Below are 14,169 nucleotides of genomic sequence, written 5' to 3'. Positions count from 1 at the left end.
TCCTTCCTTTAAAGCCACATTTCTTAAAAACCTGTCTCTCCCTCCCCACCCCCCTTGTTTCAGGTGTAACTTTAAAAACTTCCTGTTTTTCGTTTTGGGGAATTCTATCTAAATCCTGGTGACTATTTCAACGCATGGTTTTGTATTCCTTTTTTAGCAGATGCCTTTCCTAGGTGAGGACACAGCAGGGAGATGAAAATGTAAAAGCCTGTTGCCAACGTTGTTAAAATGCGCTCGGCCTTTCCTTCTGCTGAAAATAAACTGTAGTAGTCACAGCAACGGTTTTTATAGGTTTGCTCTAAGTACAAACCCTCTTGCTCAAAATTCCTGTAGCTAGGGGCAAGTGGCTGTTACGAAAATTAACTGCTTTCTTGTGCTTTTACAAACCCGTATGAACTTACTAGCTCCAGCTAGGGATGTGCTTTTCCTGAGAGCAGGCTAGCAACACAGAGCACATTTGGGGGGCCGAGGTCGGCCTCCGGCCATCAGGGGACAGTGTGACCCCCAGGTACTGAAGGGACTCTGGTATCCTTGTAAGAGGCATACCTGCCCAGGGTATATTTGCACGAGCTGGGTCACTGTAGGCAAGTCTAGTTATGAATGGGTAGAAGGGGACACTGGTGCCTTTTGGGGTCCTGGAGGCCAGGGATGAAGTGAAGGTGGCCGTGTGCTCACCCACAGGCCCAGGAAATGCCATCTCGGCAGTATGGGACAGCAGGGGGGGTGCAGCCACGGCCTGCGGGGTGTGGGGGTGGGGGGGGAAGAGACAGACTGAAAGCAGGGAGACCACACGCTCAGCCATGCCATGAGCCACGCGGCCATGTCCCGCCCTGTGACTTGTTCTCACCCTGGCATCCAGACTCTTCCAGAATCGGCCGCTGGAGCACGGCCCAATTATGTCTCCCACAAAGGATGGCACACAAGAACCATGGTTGAAAAGGTTACATGCGGCGTGAAGAGACCACGGTCAGAGTGCAGCAGTGACTGCGGGAGTGGTTATGTTGTTTCCTATGATTAACACGTTACCTGTGTAGCCAGAAGGGAATGTAGGGACGGGTCCTCACCCCTAGTTCAGCACTGCCCAGGGCTCAAGGTGCAGGCCACTCCGTCCTGACTCCTGTGAGACCTGCGTCCTGATGTCGGGGCTCCAGTGTTCGTGGGGTCCTGCCATGGTGTCACCCGGGGACACAGGGCCAGTGTCAAGGACCAATGTTGTCGAGGAGGTTTGAGAACCGCCCCTGTCCATCGGCACCATGAAGAATGCACATTTCGGGCATACGGCGTCACTGTGATTTACTTCCATGTTCACTAAACAGCTACAATAGGAAACTTTAATGTAAAGCTTTTACAGAACTGTGTCGGGAGCCCTCAGCTCCCTGGTCTGCGGTCCTGACCCAGCAGCTCCCACGTGGACGTGCTGCTCCTGTCCTGCAGAGGAAGAAGGTTCTGGCTGAGTGGACTCCCTCAGCTCACGGCGTGAGGGGGCGACGCAGGGCTCACTGCCACCCCAATGCTTCCACGGGCCTGGGCCACCTGGGCCTGCTCCTGCATCCATCCCCAGCCGCAGCGTCTCCTCCCCAGTACATATTCCCATGGGTCCCTCGTGTCAGTGGGGCAGGGGGAGGGGTGGTCCTCTGCTCACGAGCGCCATCAGCCCAGCGGGTCTGGCTCGGACCATCCCGTGTCTGCGTGCCCCCACCTGGTTTACACAGGCCCTCGGGGTGACAGTGCCCCCGGCCGTGGTGGCTCACCTTAATGCTGATGCCGTGGGCGGTGAGGTCCTGGCGCAGAGCGTCACACGCCTCCAGCAGGGGCTGCCTGTCCAGCCGCTGCTGCCGCTGGGCCTCCCCGGTGGCCTTTCCGCTGGCCAGCGCGAACTGCCGGACCTTGAGCCGGAACTGGACCAGTTCCTCCACCACGCTGTGGAGAGCGGCCTGGCTGCCGTCGCCTGGAACGAACTATACCCAGGGGAGCAGCGTGGTTAGTGAGGCCGGGAAGCGGCCGTGTCCGGGGTGGGGGGTGCAGCACGTCCTCCCTGGGCTGGGCCCTTGGCCCCTCTCCACACTCCTGGCCTGCACACCTAGGTCACCAGGCAGAGCTCCCCATTGCCACCCACGTCCTTGGGAGGGAGGGGTCCCCGGGAGGCCAGGCGGCCGTGCCAGGAGCTGCGAGTGCACAGATGTGATTACCAAGAGTCGGAAAGTCCACGCCATACCGACTAATAGAACCGAATCTGTTCCCTCTAACCAGATACTCAAAACTGCATAGACCTCGCACGTGGTTCGCACACTGGCCAACACTCCCCGTGCCCAGGGGAGAAATTTCAGTGGGTCGCATGCATCTGAAGCTGCCAGAAGTTGTCTCTCCCCGACATAGCTTCTTCCTTACGGGAGGGGATCCTAGCAGCTGTTCACATGTGTGAATTACACATTTCACAACTGTGGGGTCAAGCTTCTGGAACATATACTATCTTCAGTTACTGCTTCTGCAGTAAAAGACGAATTTCCGACTACAAAAACGTGAGCCCCAAGTGGGAGCCGGTATCAGCTGCCGAGGCGGGGAAGGTGAGGGAGCACTTTCTGATGAGGGCTGGGCCAGGCAGGCCTCTTCTTACTCAACAGCACAATCTGGGAAGAGAGATCCCAGCACGCGTGTGACGGTCACACCTGTCTGAAGCCCTGACCTTTCCCCTCCTTCCCTGGTCTCGCAGTCCTGAAGCCATCAGGCAGGACAGCGTGGGGAGGGTGCCATGGAGGTGGGGCCCTGGAGGGGGTGTGTGCGGAAGGCTGCCTGAGGAGGAGGTGGGGGGGGGGGGGGCAGGAGACACCGAGGGGCTCGGCCGGCAGCTTACTCTCAAGAGGCTCAGGAAAAACGTCCTCTGTGCAACTACCTGCGTTTTGAGTCTTACAAAGTCAACACCACACAGGAGTACACGTGCAGAAGTGACAGCAGGCAGTCCGCATGGGCTCCCTGCAGCTTCCGGAAGGAAGATACTAGCTCTAAGCCTCTTTCCTTTTTAAAGAATGTGTTTTAAGCACGTAAGTAAATTCAACACAATTATCCACTGAAATGAATGTTTTAAAAGGGGAAAAGTCAGTGGTTCCTGCACATAGTCCTAATCCTACAAGTGAGGCCTGAAAAGAGAAAGGTGTACCTGTCTGTCCGCCAGAGAGATCCCGACGGTCTCGAAGAAGTGTTCAATGTAGGACACGATGGAGCCGAACACGGCAGGACTCCTGGGACCACTGGGCTCCTGGGGCAGATCACCCAAAAGGGGCACTTTCAAAGCACAGGAAGTGACGTGGAACAGAGACCTGGCAGGTCCCCGCCGGTCCCGGCTTCAGGTCCTTGTGCCGGGAGGACATTCTAGACTCAGTCCTAGAGCTGCCCCTCGCCAGCCCGCCGCACGACGGGGAAGCCACGTCACCCCTGCACCTCAGTCTACCCATCTGTAACACGGGGATCTGGTAGGTCTGAATGCTTGTGTCCCCCAAAGTTGGATATTGAAACCTAACCCCGGTGTGATGCTCTCAGCAGGTGGGTCCTTGGGGGGGGGGGGGGGGTCACTGGCTCACGGGGACAGAGCCTCACCAAGGGGATTATTGCCAAGGCCCAAAGATGGGCCTGGTGGGGTGGGCACAGTTGGGGTCCCAACACACAGCTTCCCCCAACGTCCTAGTTCACATCCCATCAAACTCGGGTTCTCCCGAGTTCCCCTGAGCAAACGGGGGCATCAGGAGGTACTTCCTGTATCAGCAAACACGTGATGCTGCCTGTCCGTGTGTGCGACCTCCCTGCTCTGGGAGGGCGGGTCCCATGCAGGACAGGGCAGCTCCCAGAAGTCAGGGGAGGCCTTGGGGGCCACCCCAGGAGGTGGCAGGGTGGCATCCCTGCCTTCCCGCCGATAGAAAGTGCTACGGCCGCGTGCTGGGGCTACCTTCGTGCGTGCCTGCAGCTGTCCGTTCCCGCAGTGGATGAGGTCCATGACCGCGTCCACCGCTGCAGGCGTGTCAAAGTCGTCTGCCAGCGCAGCCTTCACAGCCTCCCTGGTGTGGCGGAGCCTTGGAGAGACACGGGTGTTCCTCAGCGCCCCCGCCCTGCCCAGCACAGGGCCCTCCCCACTGCAGACGCCCCTACTGAGAACTAGCCCAGAATCGTCACGTTACCCCAGAATTCAGAGGGAGAAAGCCCCTAAAACCCAGGTTTGAACCCCTGCTATGCGTGTGGGCAGCTTGTAAGGGTTTAAGAATGCGGTGGTGGGAAAGGCAGCATTCCTGCGAGGCCAGGCCGCATTCGGCCCGCATTACACAGAAGTGGCCTGGGCAGGCTTGGAGGGAAGGACGGCACGAGGTCAACCCCCCTGCCCAGGAGCCTGCAGGCAGGGCACATGGTTGCATGGTGAGAGCCCGGCCTCCCTCGGAGGGCAGCCTCAGGTCCCGACGGGCCACCTCAGGGTCACGCAGTCCCAGCAGGCCACAGCAGCTTGTGCCCTGCCCCCACCCCGTGAACCACACCTGTCTGTGGGCAGCTGGTCAGAGCTGGGATCCAATGGCCCCTAGGGCCTGCCCCCACCTCCCCCAGGTTCTGAGTGCGTCCTGCTCCCCACACCTGGCTGCAGCCTCTCCACCTCTGTCCCTCTGCTGTGACAGCCCTGCCAGCCAGTGCAGTCTCCATGATAGTCCACCTCCTCCCCACCCCCCCCCCCCCCCCCGCCCGCAGCCATGCCAAGGACGTGCAGGTGTCCCTTGGCCCTCCCCTCTCCTGCACGCCTGCTGCCTCATACACTGAAGCTTCGTCTGCAACATGGGCTCCCTGTTGTCCACCATTACTGGACATCCCCCCACTTCCTGCGAACTCCCCGATTTCCAAGCAGGTGGAGCCCCGGGACCCTTTCCGGCATCATAAGCAGCCCTGAACTGGGGCGGCAAAGCCCCTGGACACTCGCCCCTCTGGTGGGCCTGCGGCCCTGGATGGTGGGGCAGTGGCTGCTCTCCAGCCTGGCCTGAGTGACCAGGCAACGAGGAACAGGCCACAATTAGGGCTCTCTGTCACAAAGCAGAACCTGGCCTCCAGAGTGCCGAATGGCCTCTACCCCCTCCCTCCACCAGGCCCAGTAGTGAGGAGCACCCAAGGCAAAGAGGGTGTCCACCTGTCCCTTGTATCCGCCATCTAGATGGCTGCCGAGTCTTGCTGATGGTGCCACCCCCCCCCCCCCACCTGTCCCAGTGCTCCAGGCTTTGCTGCTTTTCCTCCTAACCAGACAAGCATTTCCCCAGTTTCCTGGGTCTTTCCAGCTCCTTTCCATCTCTGATGTCAATCCCTGGTCTTGTGAACACATCTAACCACTTAACAAAGCAGCAGAACCAGGCGATTTCCACGTGGAGGGTCGGGGGTCCCCCCACGTCCCCCGCTTAATACTTACCTCGGCTGCCCTGTGACCACAGACACCCGCGTGCAACAGCAGGGGGCAGGGGGACACACACTCATGCAGACCCTCAGGTCGACCCCCGATCAGGTCTGAGCTCAGCCACCAAGGCCACCCCCCTCCACTCGGCCTCGCACCCACCAGCCCTACCGAACCATGGAGCGAGGCACCTGGAACCTCTGTGCGTCACTCACCAGCACACCAGTGAGCGCCCTGTCCGGGCACGGGTGTCACCCACCCCTGCACAGCCGCCCTCTGAGGGCGTCCTCGTCCCTCCCCAACAGGACCACCACTCGCCTGAGGCGCCGCATCAGCCCCCAGAAGCCTCTGCCCTCTCGGCAGCCCCACATCGAGCACCCAGGACCCTGGGGCGGATGGGGGGCACCTACCTCTCCCACAGCAGGCCTTCCCCGACGGGGCCGCACACCAGCTGCCCCTTCATGTAGGCCCGGGCGTCCTCGATGAACGCGGCTGCCGCCAGGAGGAGGTGCTTGGCCTCCAGCATGGTGCCATCACTGTAGTCCACGGCTGCGGAGGGGACACATGCGGTCACCTGGGGAGCTACTGCACTTCGCAGCCACAAGTGAAGCAGCAGACACGGATACCACCGCCCCCCTGCCCCCTGGGACCGCGAGGGTCCGCCCCGCCCCGGGCCTCCCCTCCTTGGAAGACACGGAGAACCACCCCCAGTACGCCTGGCCAAGGGGTTCATTCCTGCGGACAGGAGATCCTGGGCCCCGAACCACTGCTTGGGGGATCAGTCGGTGGTGGGGACACGGGGCTTGTATTTCAGGACAGGCCCTCAAACTCAGCGTTTACAGTGAGAACGCACTCTCCACCTGGGAGGGGGTCACCGGGGGACCCCATCCAGACCCACACAGAGCAGGGCAGGGGCTGACTGGAGAACCCACGGCCTCCAAGACACAAGCTTCTAGAATCTTCTGGCCGAGCGCTGGGCTTGCACTCAGAACCCAAACCCACAGGCACGAGGGCAGCCACACTGACAAGGCTGTGCTTCCTCCCCAGCCTGAGTGTGGGTCCTTCGAACCACTGGGTTCGGCCCCTAGCCGCGGCCTCACCTGACCTGTAGCTGCTTCGCATGCAGAAAAGCCGGAAGACGTCGGGGGAGAACATCTTCAGGAAGTCCTGGCAGAGAAATCAGGGAGAACCCGGAAATTATAACGTGCGCTATGACCGTGTGAGCCAACCCCACTTACCAAGACGTCGGAGTTTTTATGGACAGCTTGGTTTTGTTTCCACCCTATTTGCACGTTCCCCACGTTTCCCTTCAGACTGCGTCTGCGGGGAAGGCCCCCTGCTCTGCGCTGACGCAGGGGGTCCACACCGATGTTTACCTTGGGAGCCCCTTGCCATGACATGGTCCCAAGAGGATGGGCACAGCTCCAGGCCCCATGATGGCAGGGGTCCCAGGAGCGGAAGCTGCCTGGGACATCAAAACAGGCCAGGACCAGGGTCAGACTGAGGGCAGAGACCAACTCACCCTCCCACAGGCTGTTCCCTGACGCACTGCACTGAGGCGGGCACCCAGCTCGTGTTCTCAGAGGATACCCTGCCCCTGGTTAAACTGAGGAAAACTAACAACCTGTCATTTAAATTCTTTTTAATTTTTTTTTAATGTTCATTTACTTTTGAGAGAGCGCAGGAGCAGGGGAGGGGCAGAGAGAGAGAGGGAGACACAGAATCCGAAGCAGGTTCCAGGCTCCCAGCTGTCAGCACAGAACCCAACGCGAGGCTCGAACTCATGAACCGTGAGATCATGACCTGAGCCAAAGTCAGATGCTTAACTCACTGAACCACCCAGATACCCCAAGAACCTGTTGTAGAAGTTGTTAAAACAACCCCAAACCCTGTCTGTGGTGGCTGGTGAGAGGCACTCGGCGACCTCACAGGGCAGGGATGCAAAGACAGGCCACTGGGCACCGCTTGGCCTGCCTGGGACACTCAGACCCAGCCCACGGGGGCCCACACCGATGACCAGCAGTGGCCCCGAGGACAGGCCGGCTCCAACGGGACCCTCTGACAACGTGGGGTTTGAGTCAAATGTCCCTGCGTCGTGGACTCTGTGTGAGCAAAAGGAGACTCTCTCAGCCCTTCTCCCGCTCCACGTCTAGCGGTGGCTTCCGGCCTCCCCTTGGCCATAGGGACCCACATGTCACAGCTGGGGGGGACGCGGTGGCCGGGACCCTGCATGAGGACCGGTGGGCAGCTCCCTGGAGGCAGTGGCAGAGCCTGTCCCCTGGGTTAACATGACCGCTGGCCTCCTGGGGCCCGCATAGCAATAACAGGACGCCGGGGGCTGACGTGGCCTTGTGGTGGCAGGGGGGTGGGGGGTGGATGTAGCCCCTTACATGCTGAGTACTTGCTACACTGCCAATGGCAGAACCTACTGGAAGGCTCCCACGACTTCGTCACAAACTGCTAAGCTGCACTGCGTCACAACAGTGTCTGCCCCACCACGGTGACAAAGACACGAGGCGCGGAGAGCTGACAAGCGGCCCACACGGCACCAGATCCCTGCTCTGCTGCGGGCTCCAAGCTGCACCCCACTTAGGTCTTACTTCTGGGTCCCTTCCCCACTGCGGTCTGTGAGGCTGTGTGAGCAGGGCGGCTGAGGCACAGGCCCCTGGTGTCACAGCTCCCGTGTGCGGCCCCGGTGGACCCAAGTGCCCATCTGGGTCTGCACCTGCAGAGCGGGGGCCGGGGGGGGCAGGCTTCCCGCGTGGGGTCCCCTCAGCTTGGGGCCATTTCTTGAGAATTCCTTCCCAAAAGCACAGGCTCCACGGCTCTACAGCCGGGTGTGAGCTGCTTCCTTGCGAGCTGGCGTCAGGGGACCCGTGCCGCCCCGCCCCCCTTCATTTCAGTTCCTTGTTGTTGCTACTGCTGCTTGTGTTCTCCTCCCAAGATGTTGCCAGATGTCGGGTGTGTGCAGTGGGAGTCGTGGGGAGTGGTCTGCAGCAGAGCAAAGCGGTGCATCTCCTGGGTCCGAATACAGCCGCACCCAGAATGCACCTGTTCTGCACACGTCTGTGTTTTCTGTGAACTGGGTACCTTTCCTTCCCTGCTGACTTTATGCTTGTATTTGTGCATTTAGTAAAAACATTTAAAGACTCTGTGGTAATACAGCCATTTTATGTCTGATGAAGCTCTCTGACGTCTCTAAACAAAGACAGCCTCCCTTCCATTTTCGTATATTTCTGGGTAGCTGTGTTCTCTATTTCACTCCAAAAAGGGTTTTAAGATGTTAGGATGGTAGGATTTTATTTTTATTTTACTTTACTATTTATTTAGTATTAGAGAGAGAGAGAGAACATGAGCAGGGGAGGGAGCAGAGGAAGAGTCTTAAGCGGGCTCCACGCTGAGCGGGGCTCAATCCTCCAGCCCTGGGATCATGACCTGAGCCAAAATCAGACACTCCACCAACTGAGCCACCCAGGTGCCCCTACGATTTTATTTTAAAGGGGTTTTCCTCCCATTCAGAATTTTTACCCCCTTAGGGGGGTGGCGCCTGTAGAGTATAGTACTTTGAGTAGAAATCTGTAGTCTTTCTACAGCAATCAGTCTCTGGGGACTAATTCCTGGTAATAACAGAAGGAAAAGGCAACCGCATCCAACCACCAAGCAAGAGAAACCATCAACAAAACGGAAAGGCAGCCCACGGAATGGGAGAAAACATTTGCAAACTGTGTATCTGATAAAGAGGTGAGTATCCAAAATCTATGAAGAGCAAAAGACAACCTGATTCAAAAATGGGCAAAAGACATGAACAGACACTTCTCCAGAGAAGACATCCAGATGGCCGACACCTGAAAAGATGCTCATCACTCATCATCGGGGAAATGCAAATCAAAACCACTATGAGACACCACCTCACACCTGTCAGAGTGGCTAAAATCAACAACACAAGAAACGATAGGTGTTGGTGAGGATGTGGAGAAGAAATAGGAACCCTCGTGCACCGTTGGTGGGAACACAGACTTGTGCAGCCACTGAAGACACTGAGAACCACCAAATAATACAATTTAAAGGGTGAATCCTGGGGTGGCTCAGTCAGTTGAGTGTCTGATTTTTGGTTTCAGCTCAGGGCATGATCTCATGGTTTGTGAGTTCAAGCCCCATGTTGTGCTCCATGCTGACAGTGCAGAGTCTGCTTGGGATGTTCTCTCTACCTCTCTGTCCTTCTTCCCCCGTGTGTGCTTTCTCTAAAATAAATAAAATGAAAAAAAAATGTGAATCCTCTGATATGTGAATTATATCTCAATAAAGCTGTTCTTAAAAACAAGAATTGCAAGGAAACTTTAACTTCACTCAGTAGTTTTACCATTAATAAGACTATTGGTATTAACATTTTAAATATGTCAATTTTAAGAGAAAGCATGAAGTTGATGTGCTGTTGTAAGGAAGGAAACAAGATTTTTCATAAAGAGGGAAAAGAGCTAAAACCAGAAAGTCCTATAGTATGGGACTGGATAGTTCACAATGAACTCCAGGGACCAACTACACGCACATGGGTTCATCTCCACCAGCTCTGTCCCCTGAAGAGGCCTGGAAACAATGTCACTCTTGCGGTAGACACACCGAGCATCCAGATCTTGGTTCGAGATTCCATCTTCCCGCAAAGGCAGCGAGCTCCTTGGGGGGAGTGGCAGCACTGGGGCAGGATGCAACGGGAAACGGGGCCAAAAGCCAGGATGCGCGGGGCATTTCCCCCAGAAGAAGGAGCCTCTTCCCCGTCCCTCCCCCCTGCCCAGGCCAGAGCTGGAATAATTTCAGCACAAAAAGAATGAAAGCTGAGTTGATAATACACAGAGTGAAAATAAAAGCTTAACTCCTAGTGGTACCAAAAAAAGAACAGACAAGCCCCCGTCTCTGAAAAGGACTGCCAGCCAGGGAGTGTGACGGGGGCAACAGCACAAGATAGCGTGCTTTGCAGGGACCAGAGACACGCACGATGGGGTGAAGCCACCAGAGCATGAGAAAACCACAGACTGGAGGTGGTCTGGGAAGAGGACGCCCCATGCAGATCACCTCGCCGGTTCTCCATGTTCACGAAAGACAAATAAGAACCTCTCTGTCAGCGGGGCGCCTGGAGGGCTCAGTCAGTGAAGCGTCCGACTTCGGCTCAGGTCATGATCTCACGGTCTGTGAGTTTGAGCCCTGTGTCAGGCTCTGTGCTGACAGCTCGGAGCCCGGAGCCTGCTTCGGATTCTGTGTCTCCCTCTCTCTCTGCCCCTCCCCTGTTCTCTTTCTCTCAAAATAAATAAACTTTAAAAAAGAAAGAAAAAGGGCACCTGGGTGGCTCAGTCGGTTAAGCGTCCGACTTCAGCTCAGGTCATGATCTCACAGTCTGTGACTTTGAGCCCCGCATTAGGCTCTGTGCTCACAGCTCGGAGCCCGGAGCCTGCTTTGGATTCTGTGTCTCCCTCTCTCTCTGCCCCTCCCCTGCTCATGCTCTGTCTCTCTCGGTCTCAAAAATAAACATTTTTTTAAAAATTTAAAAAATACTAAAAAAATACAGAAAAAAGAATCTCCACTGGTGGCCATCCTTACCCGAGCAGTCAAGCCCAGCGTCACCAGCAGGACAGCCTGACGCTGTGGCCCCAGAGGGATGCTGCGTGAAGCCCACAGCACCACGGAGGAAGTTTCCCACCAGAAAGATTGAACCTGAACCGAATCAGGCCTGAGGCCTCGCTTCCAGTTACGAGGAAAGACAGGAAACCACAGATATGCAAAGGACATATGATACAGGACACCACAGACATGCAAAACGTGGGCCATTCACCAAAACTGGCCTCATCCCTTCAAAAAGGTTAACACCACAGGGAGAGGCTGTTGTCGATCAGAAGCCAAAACAACCCACCCAACCAAACAACAGGAGGATATAATTGCGTGTGAGGAGGGAGGAGCCCCGGTCACCTGCTATGGTGACGTGTGAACGCGGTGCCCAGTGAAACAGCCACAACGGGATGAACGTTGTCTGCGCTGGCGCGAGGTCCACGGAACACCCCCATCGTGGGAACAGAAAGCGGATGCGGAATGCCGGGGCCGGGCCGGGCGGGGAGATGCTCAATGGGGAGAGTGTCGGTTGTGCACGAGGAGGAAGCGGCAGAGCCATCCAGCCCGACAGTGAGGGCAGTCAGCACGACCGCGCTGTACCCGCAGAACGGTTACGACGGGAACTCGGTTCCGTGCCTTCCCACCACGGAGCATTTCCCCTGAGAAGCCTGGAAAGACACGGCCCGCAAACGCAGCACGCGAAGCTTCACCAGGTCTTGGTTTTAAAAACACCAGGCTCTGAGGGACACTGGACACGTGGAAAAGTCAGAACGCAGACTGGGGAACTGGTATTGAGAAGCCACTGCTGACGTGTCACTCTTGTCCTCAGGAGTGCGGGCGGGATGGGGAAGGGTCGTGACGCCTGCGGTGTTGAACGGTTCAACGACAGTGGTGATGAGACACACATACACCATGCATACGTGCACACATGCCCACCACTCCCTTAGGTGCAGGAAAAGTGATAACTCTTGAACCTGTGTGGTGAGCGTGTAAGTAACTTTTCTGCAGGAAAACGTGTCTAAGAATGAACACTTCTGCTAAAGAGGAGTCGATAAAGACGCTTTTATGAGGAGGACCCCCGCTCTGGCTTCCAGCCCGCCCCGTCCACGGAGGGGGTGCGTTCTGAGGCCCTGTGTACGCCTGGACACGTGATAGCACCGAGCCCCGTGTTTACTGGTCTTCCCTATACAAACACGCCTGTGACGACGTTTCATTGTAATTGAGGCACAGCACGAGATCAACTACAGGACGGCTGTGGCAACATACTGTGATGTAAGTGCCCGTGGCCTCTGTCTCTGTCGACATACCTTCTGGTCCTGTTCTCGCCCCTCTTGTGAGAAAATAAGCGTCCCCTGGGATGACAGGAGGGCAGTGGCGCAGCGTGAGGCTGTCACTGCCTCTGGACACCGGTGAGTGAGACCGCAGATACGGGGCCGGCTGTATGTAACGTAACTCTGGTGGGGACAGCTCTCCGGGCCAGGGACTCAGGGGACAAAGGTCTGGTAACTGTCCTTGTCACTTCAGTATTTGCCATTACAACCGTGTTTGGCTTCACGGCCCCAAACACGAAGACCGAAGTGTTTGGAGCGCTCCCGTTGGCTCACTTGCTTTCCACTCGTGTGGACGCCCCCTCCCGCCCCTCATCCCCACGGCGCAGTGATGCTTTTCTCAACAGGTGGCTTTCAAAACCACAGGCAGTGAAGCCCCAAAGCCACAGGCCAGCAGGCTGGTGGTGGGACAGGAAAAGGGGTAGGTGTGACTCAGGGTTGAGTGCGGGAAGGGGCTCAGGCAAGAAGGTGGCGTGAGTCCCAGCACGCAGGAGGAGCTAGGCAGCATCCATGGGGAGGCCGCCCGGAGAGGGCAGGGGGACGCGGAGGGCACCGCCCCAAGAGGACACCGGGTGGCAGAGTAGGGCTGCCTCCACCCTCAGACCGCACGTTAAGCTGGGAGGTAGGAGAAGCCTGTCGGGGCCACGGGACAAGGACCTGGAGCACGGGGGTCAAAGACCTGGGGTCGCCCTTCCAGACAGGCCAGCGGTGCAGGGTTACCTTAACAGTGATGTAGTTTTTCAGCGATTTGGACATTTTTTCTTCTTTGCCTTTCACGTGCAAATGCCCTGAAACAAAAAACGGTGATTTGTGCCGAGTCTGGTGGGAGGAGGAGGAGGAGAGGGCTGGTTCTGTCGGAGCGCCAGGCACCACTTCCCGCAATGCTGCGCTGCATCCCCAGCAGGCACACGCCCGCATCTGTGTGGATAGTGTGCCCCCCCAGACCCTCGCCCGTGCCCCACCCCCCCTCCCCAGACCCTCGCCCACGCTCGGCCCCCCAGGAAAAGGGAACCCACAGCCACGCCTGCTCGAGGTCGGCAGGTCTGCCCCGCCCTATCCCGCAGACCCCTCACCCCAGGAAAGGACAGAGCCCGGGGCTCTGCAGACCCCGCGCCTGGCAATATGTGCCGGTTTTCAGAGGTTCCAAAGCGCGGGTCTCTGCGAATGATCCGATTGTGTGCTGCAGTCTGCTGGCACGGGCCTCTCAAGGGCCTGGGAGAATGTGTGAGTGTGAGTGTGTGTGTGAGTGTGTGTGATGGGAGACAAGAGCCCACGTCAGGAGCTTCTCAGTCCCTGCTTTCACACGGTTTCCTTCCGGGGCGGGGGGGAGTGGGGCGCGGGAGATGGGGGGCCTCACCTCTCCCGCAGAAAATGCTTCTGCCTTCTCTGACAGGAGCCCGAGCACAAGGGAGCCCCAATGCCAGTTTTTCTGAGAACTGGTTAAAAAGTGTAGCTTCCAAACAACTATGACCTCAAACACATAACGTCATAGAACATATACATACCAAACACAATTAAAACTCTCTTAGGGGCACCTGGCTGACTCAGCTGGAAGGGCATGTGACTTGCTCTCAGAGTGGCAAATTCGGGCCCCTTGTCAGATGTAGAGATTATAACTAAACTTAAACGCTTTTTTATTAGTTTTTTTAACTAAATTTTTTTTTCTTTTCAAGTTTATTTATTTTGAGAGAGAGGGAGAATGCGTGGCGGGGGAGGGGGGCAGAGAAGGAGAGAATCCCAAACAGGATCCGCACTCAGTGCAGAGCCCGACTCGGGGCTCGATCCCACGAAGCATGGGATCATGAGCTGAGCCAAAATCAAGAGTCGGGGCGTTCAACCGAC

General features: G+C 57.2%; 1 protein-coding gene across 3 annotated transcripts in view; it reads right to left on the bottom strand.

Moving 5' to 3' along the window:
• Window positions 1-1,276: 1,276 nt before the first annotated feature.
• Window positions 1,277-14,169, bottom strand: part of CARS2 (cysteinyl-tRNA synthetase 2, mitochondrial) — a 44,721-nt gene continuing 31,828 nt past the window's right edge. For 2 of the 3 annotated variants that reach the window (XM_078453040.2, XM_078453037.2), the window contains 7 exons: window positions 13,048-13,115; window positions 6,505-6,571; window positions 5,815-5,953; window positions 3,938-4,061; window positions 3,155-3,279; window positions 1,752-1,958; window positions 1,277-1,428 (listed from right to left, as the gene is read on the bottom strand). In XM_078453040.2, the coding sequence (XP_078309166.2) occupies window positions 1,332-1,428; window positions 1,752-1,958; window positions 3,155-3,279; window positions 3,938-4,061; window positions 5,815-5,953; window positions 6,505-6,571; window positions 13,048-13,115 (827 nt within the window). In that variant the 3' untranslated portion in view covers window positions 1,277-1,331. The remainder of the gene's footprint in view (window positions 1,429-1,751; window positions 1,959-3,154; window positions 3,280-3,937; window positions 4,062-5,814; window positions 5,954-6,504; window positions 6,572-13,047; window positions 13,116-14,169) is intronic. The other variant, XM_078453043.2, reaches the window with a different exon arrangement.

Source organism: Panthera onca, chromosome A1 (genome assembly GCF_046562875.1).
Source record: "Panthera onca isolate mPanOnc1 chromosome A1, mPanOnc1 haplotype 2, whole genome shotgun sequence".
Taxonomy (NCBI): Eukaryota; Metazoa; Chordata; class Mammalia; order Carnivora; family Felidae; genus Panthera; species Panthera onca.
This window is presented reverse-complemented; position numbering and strand designations above follow the sequence as displayed.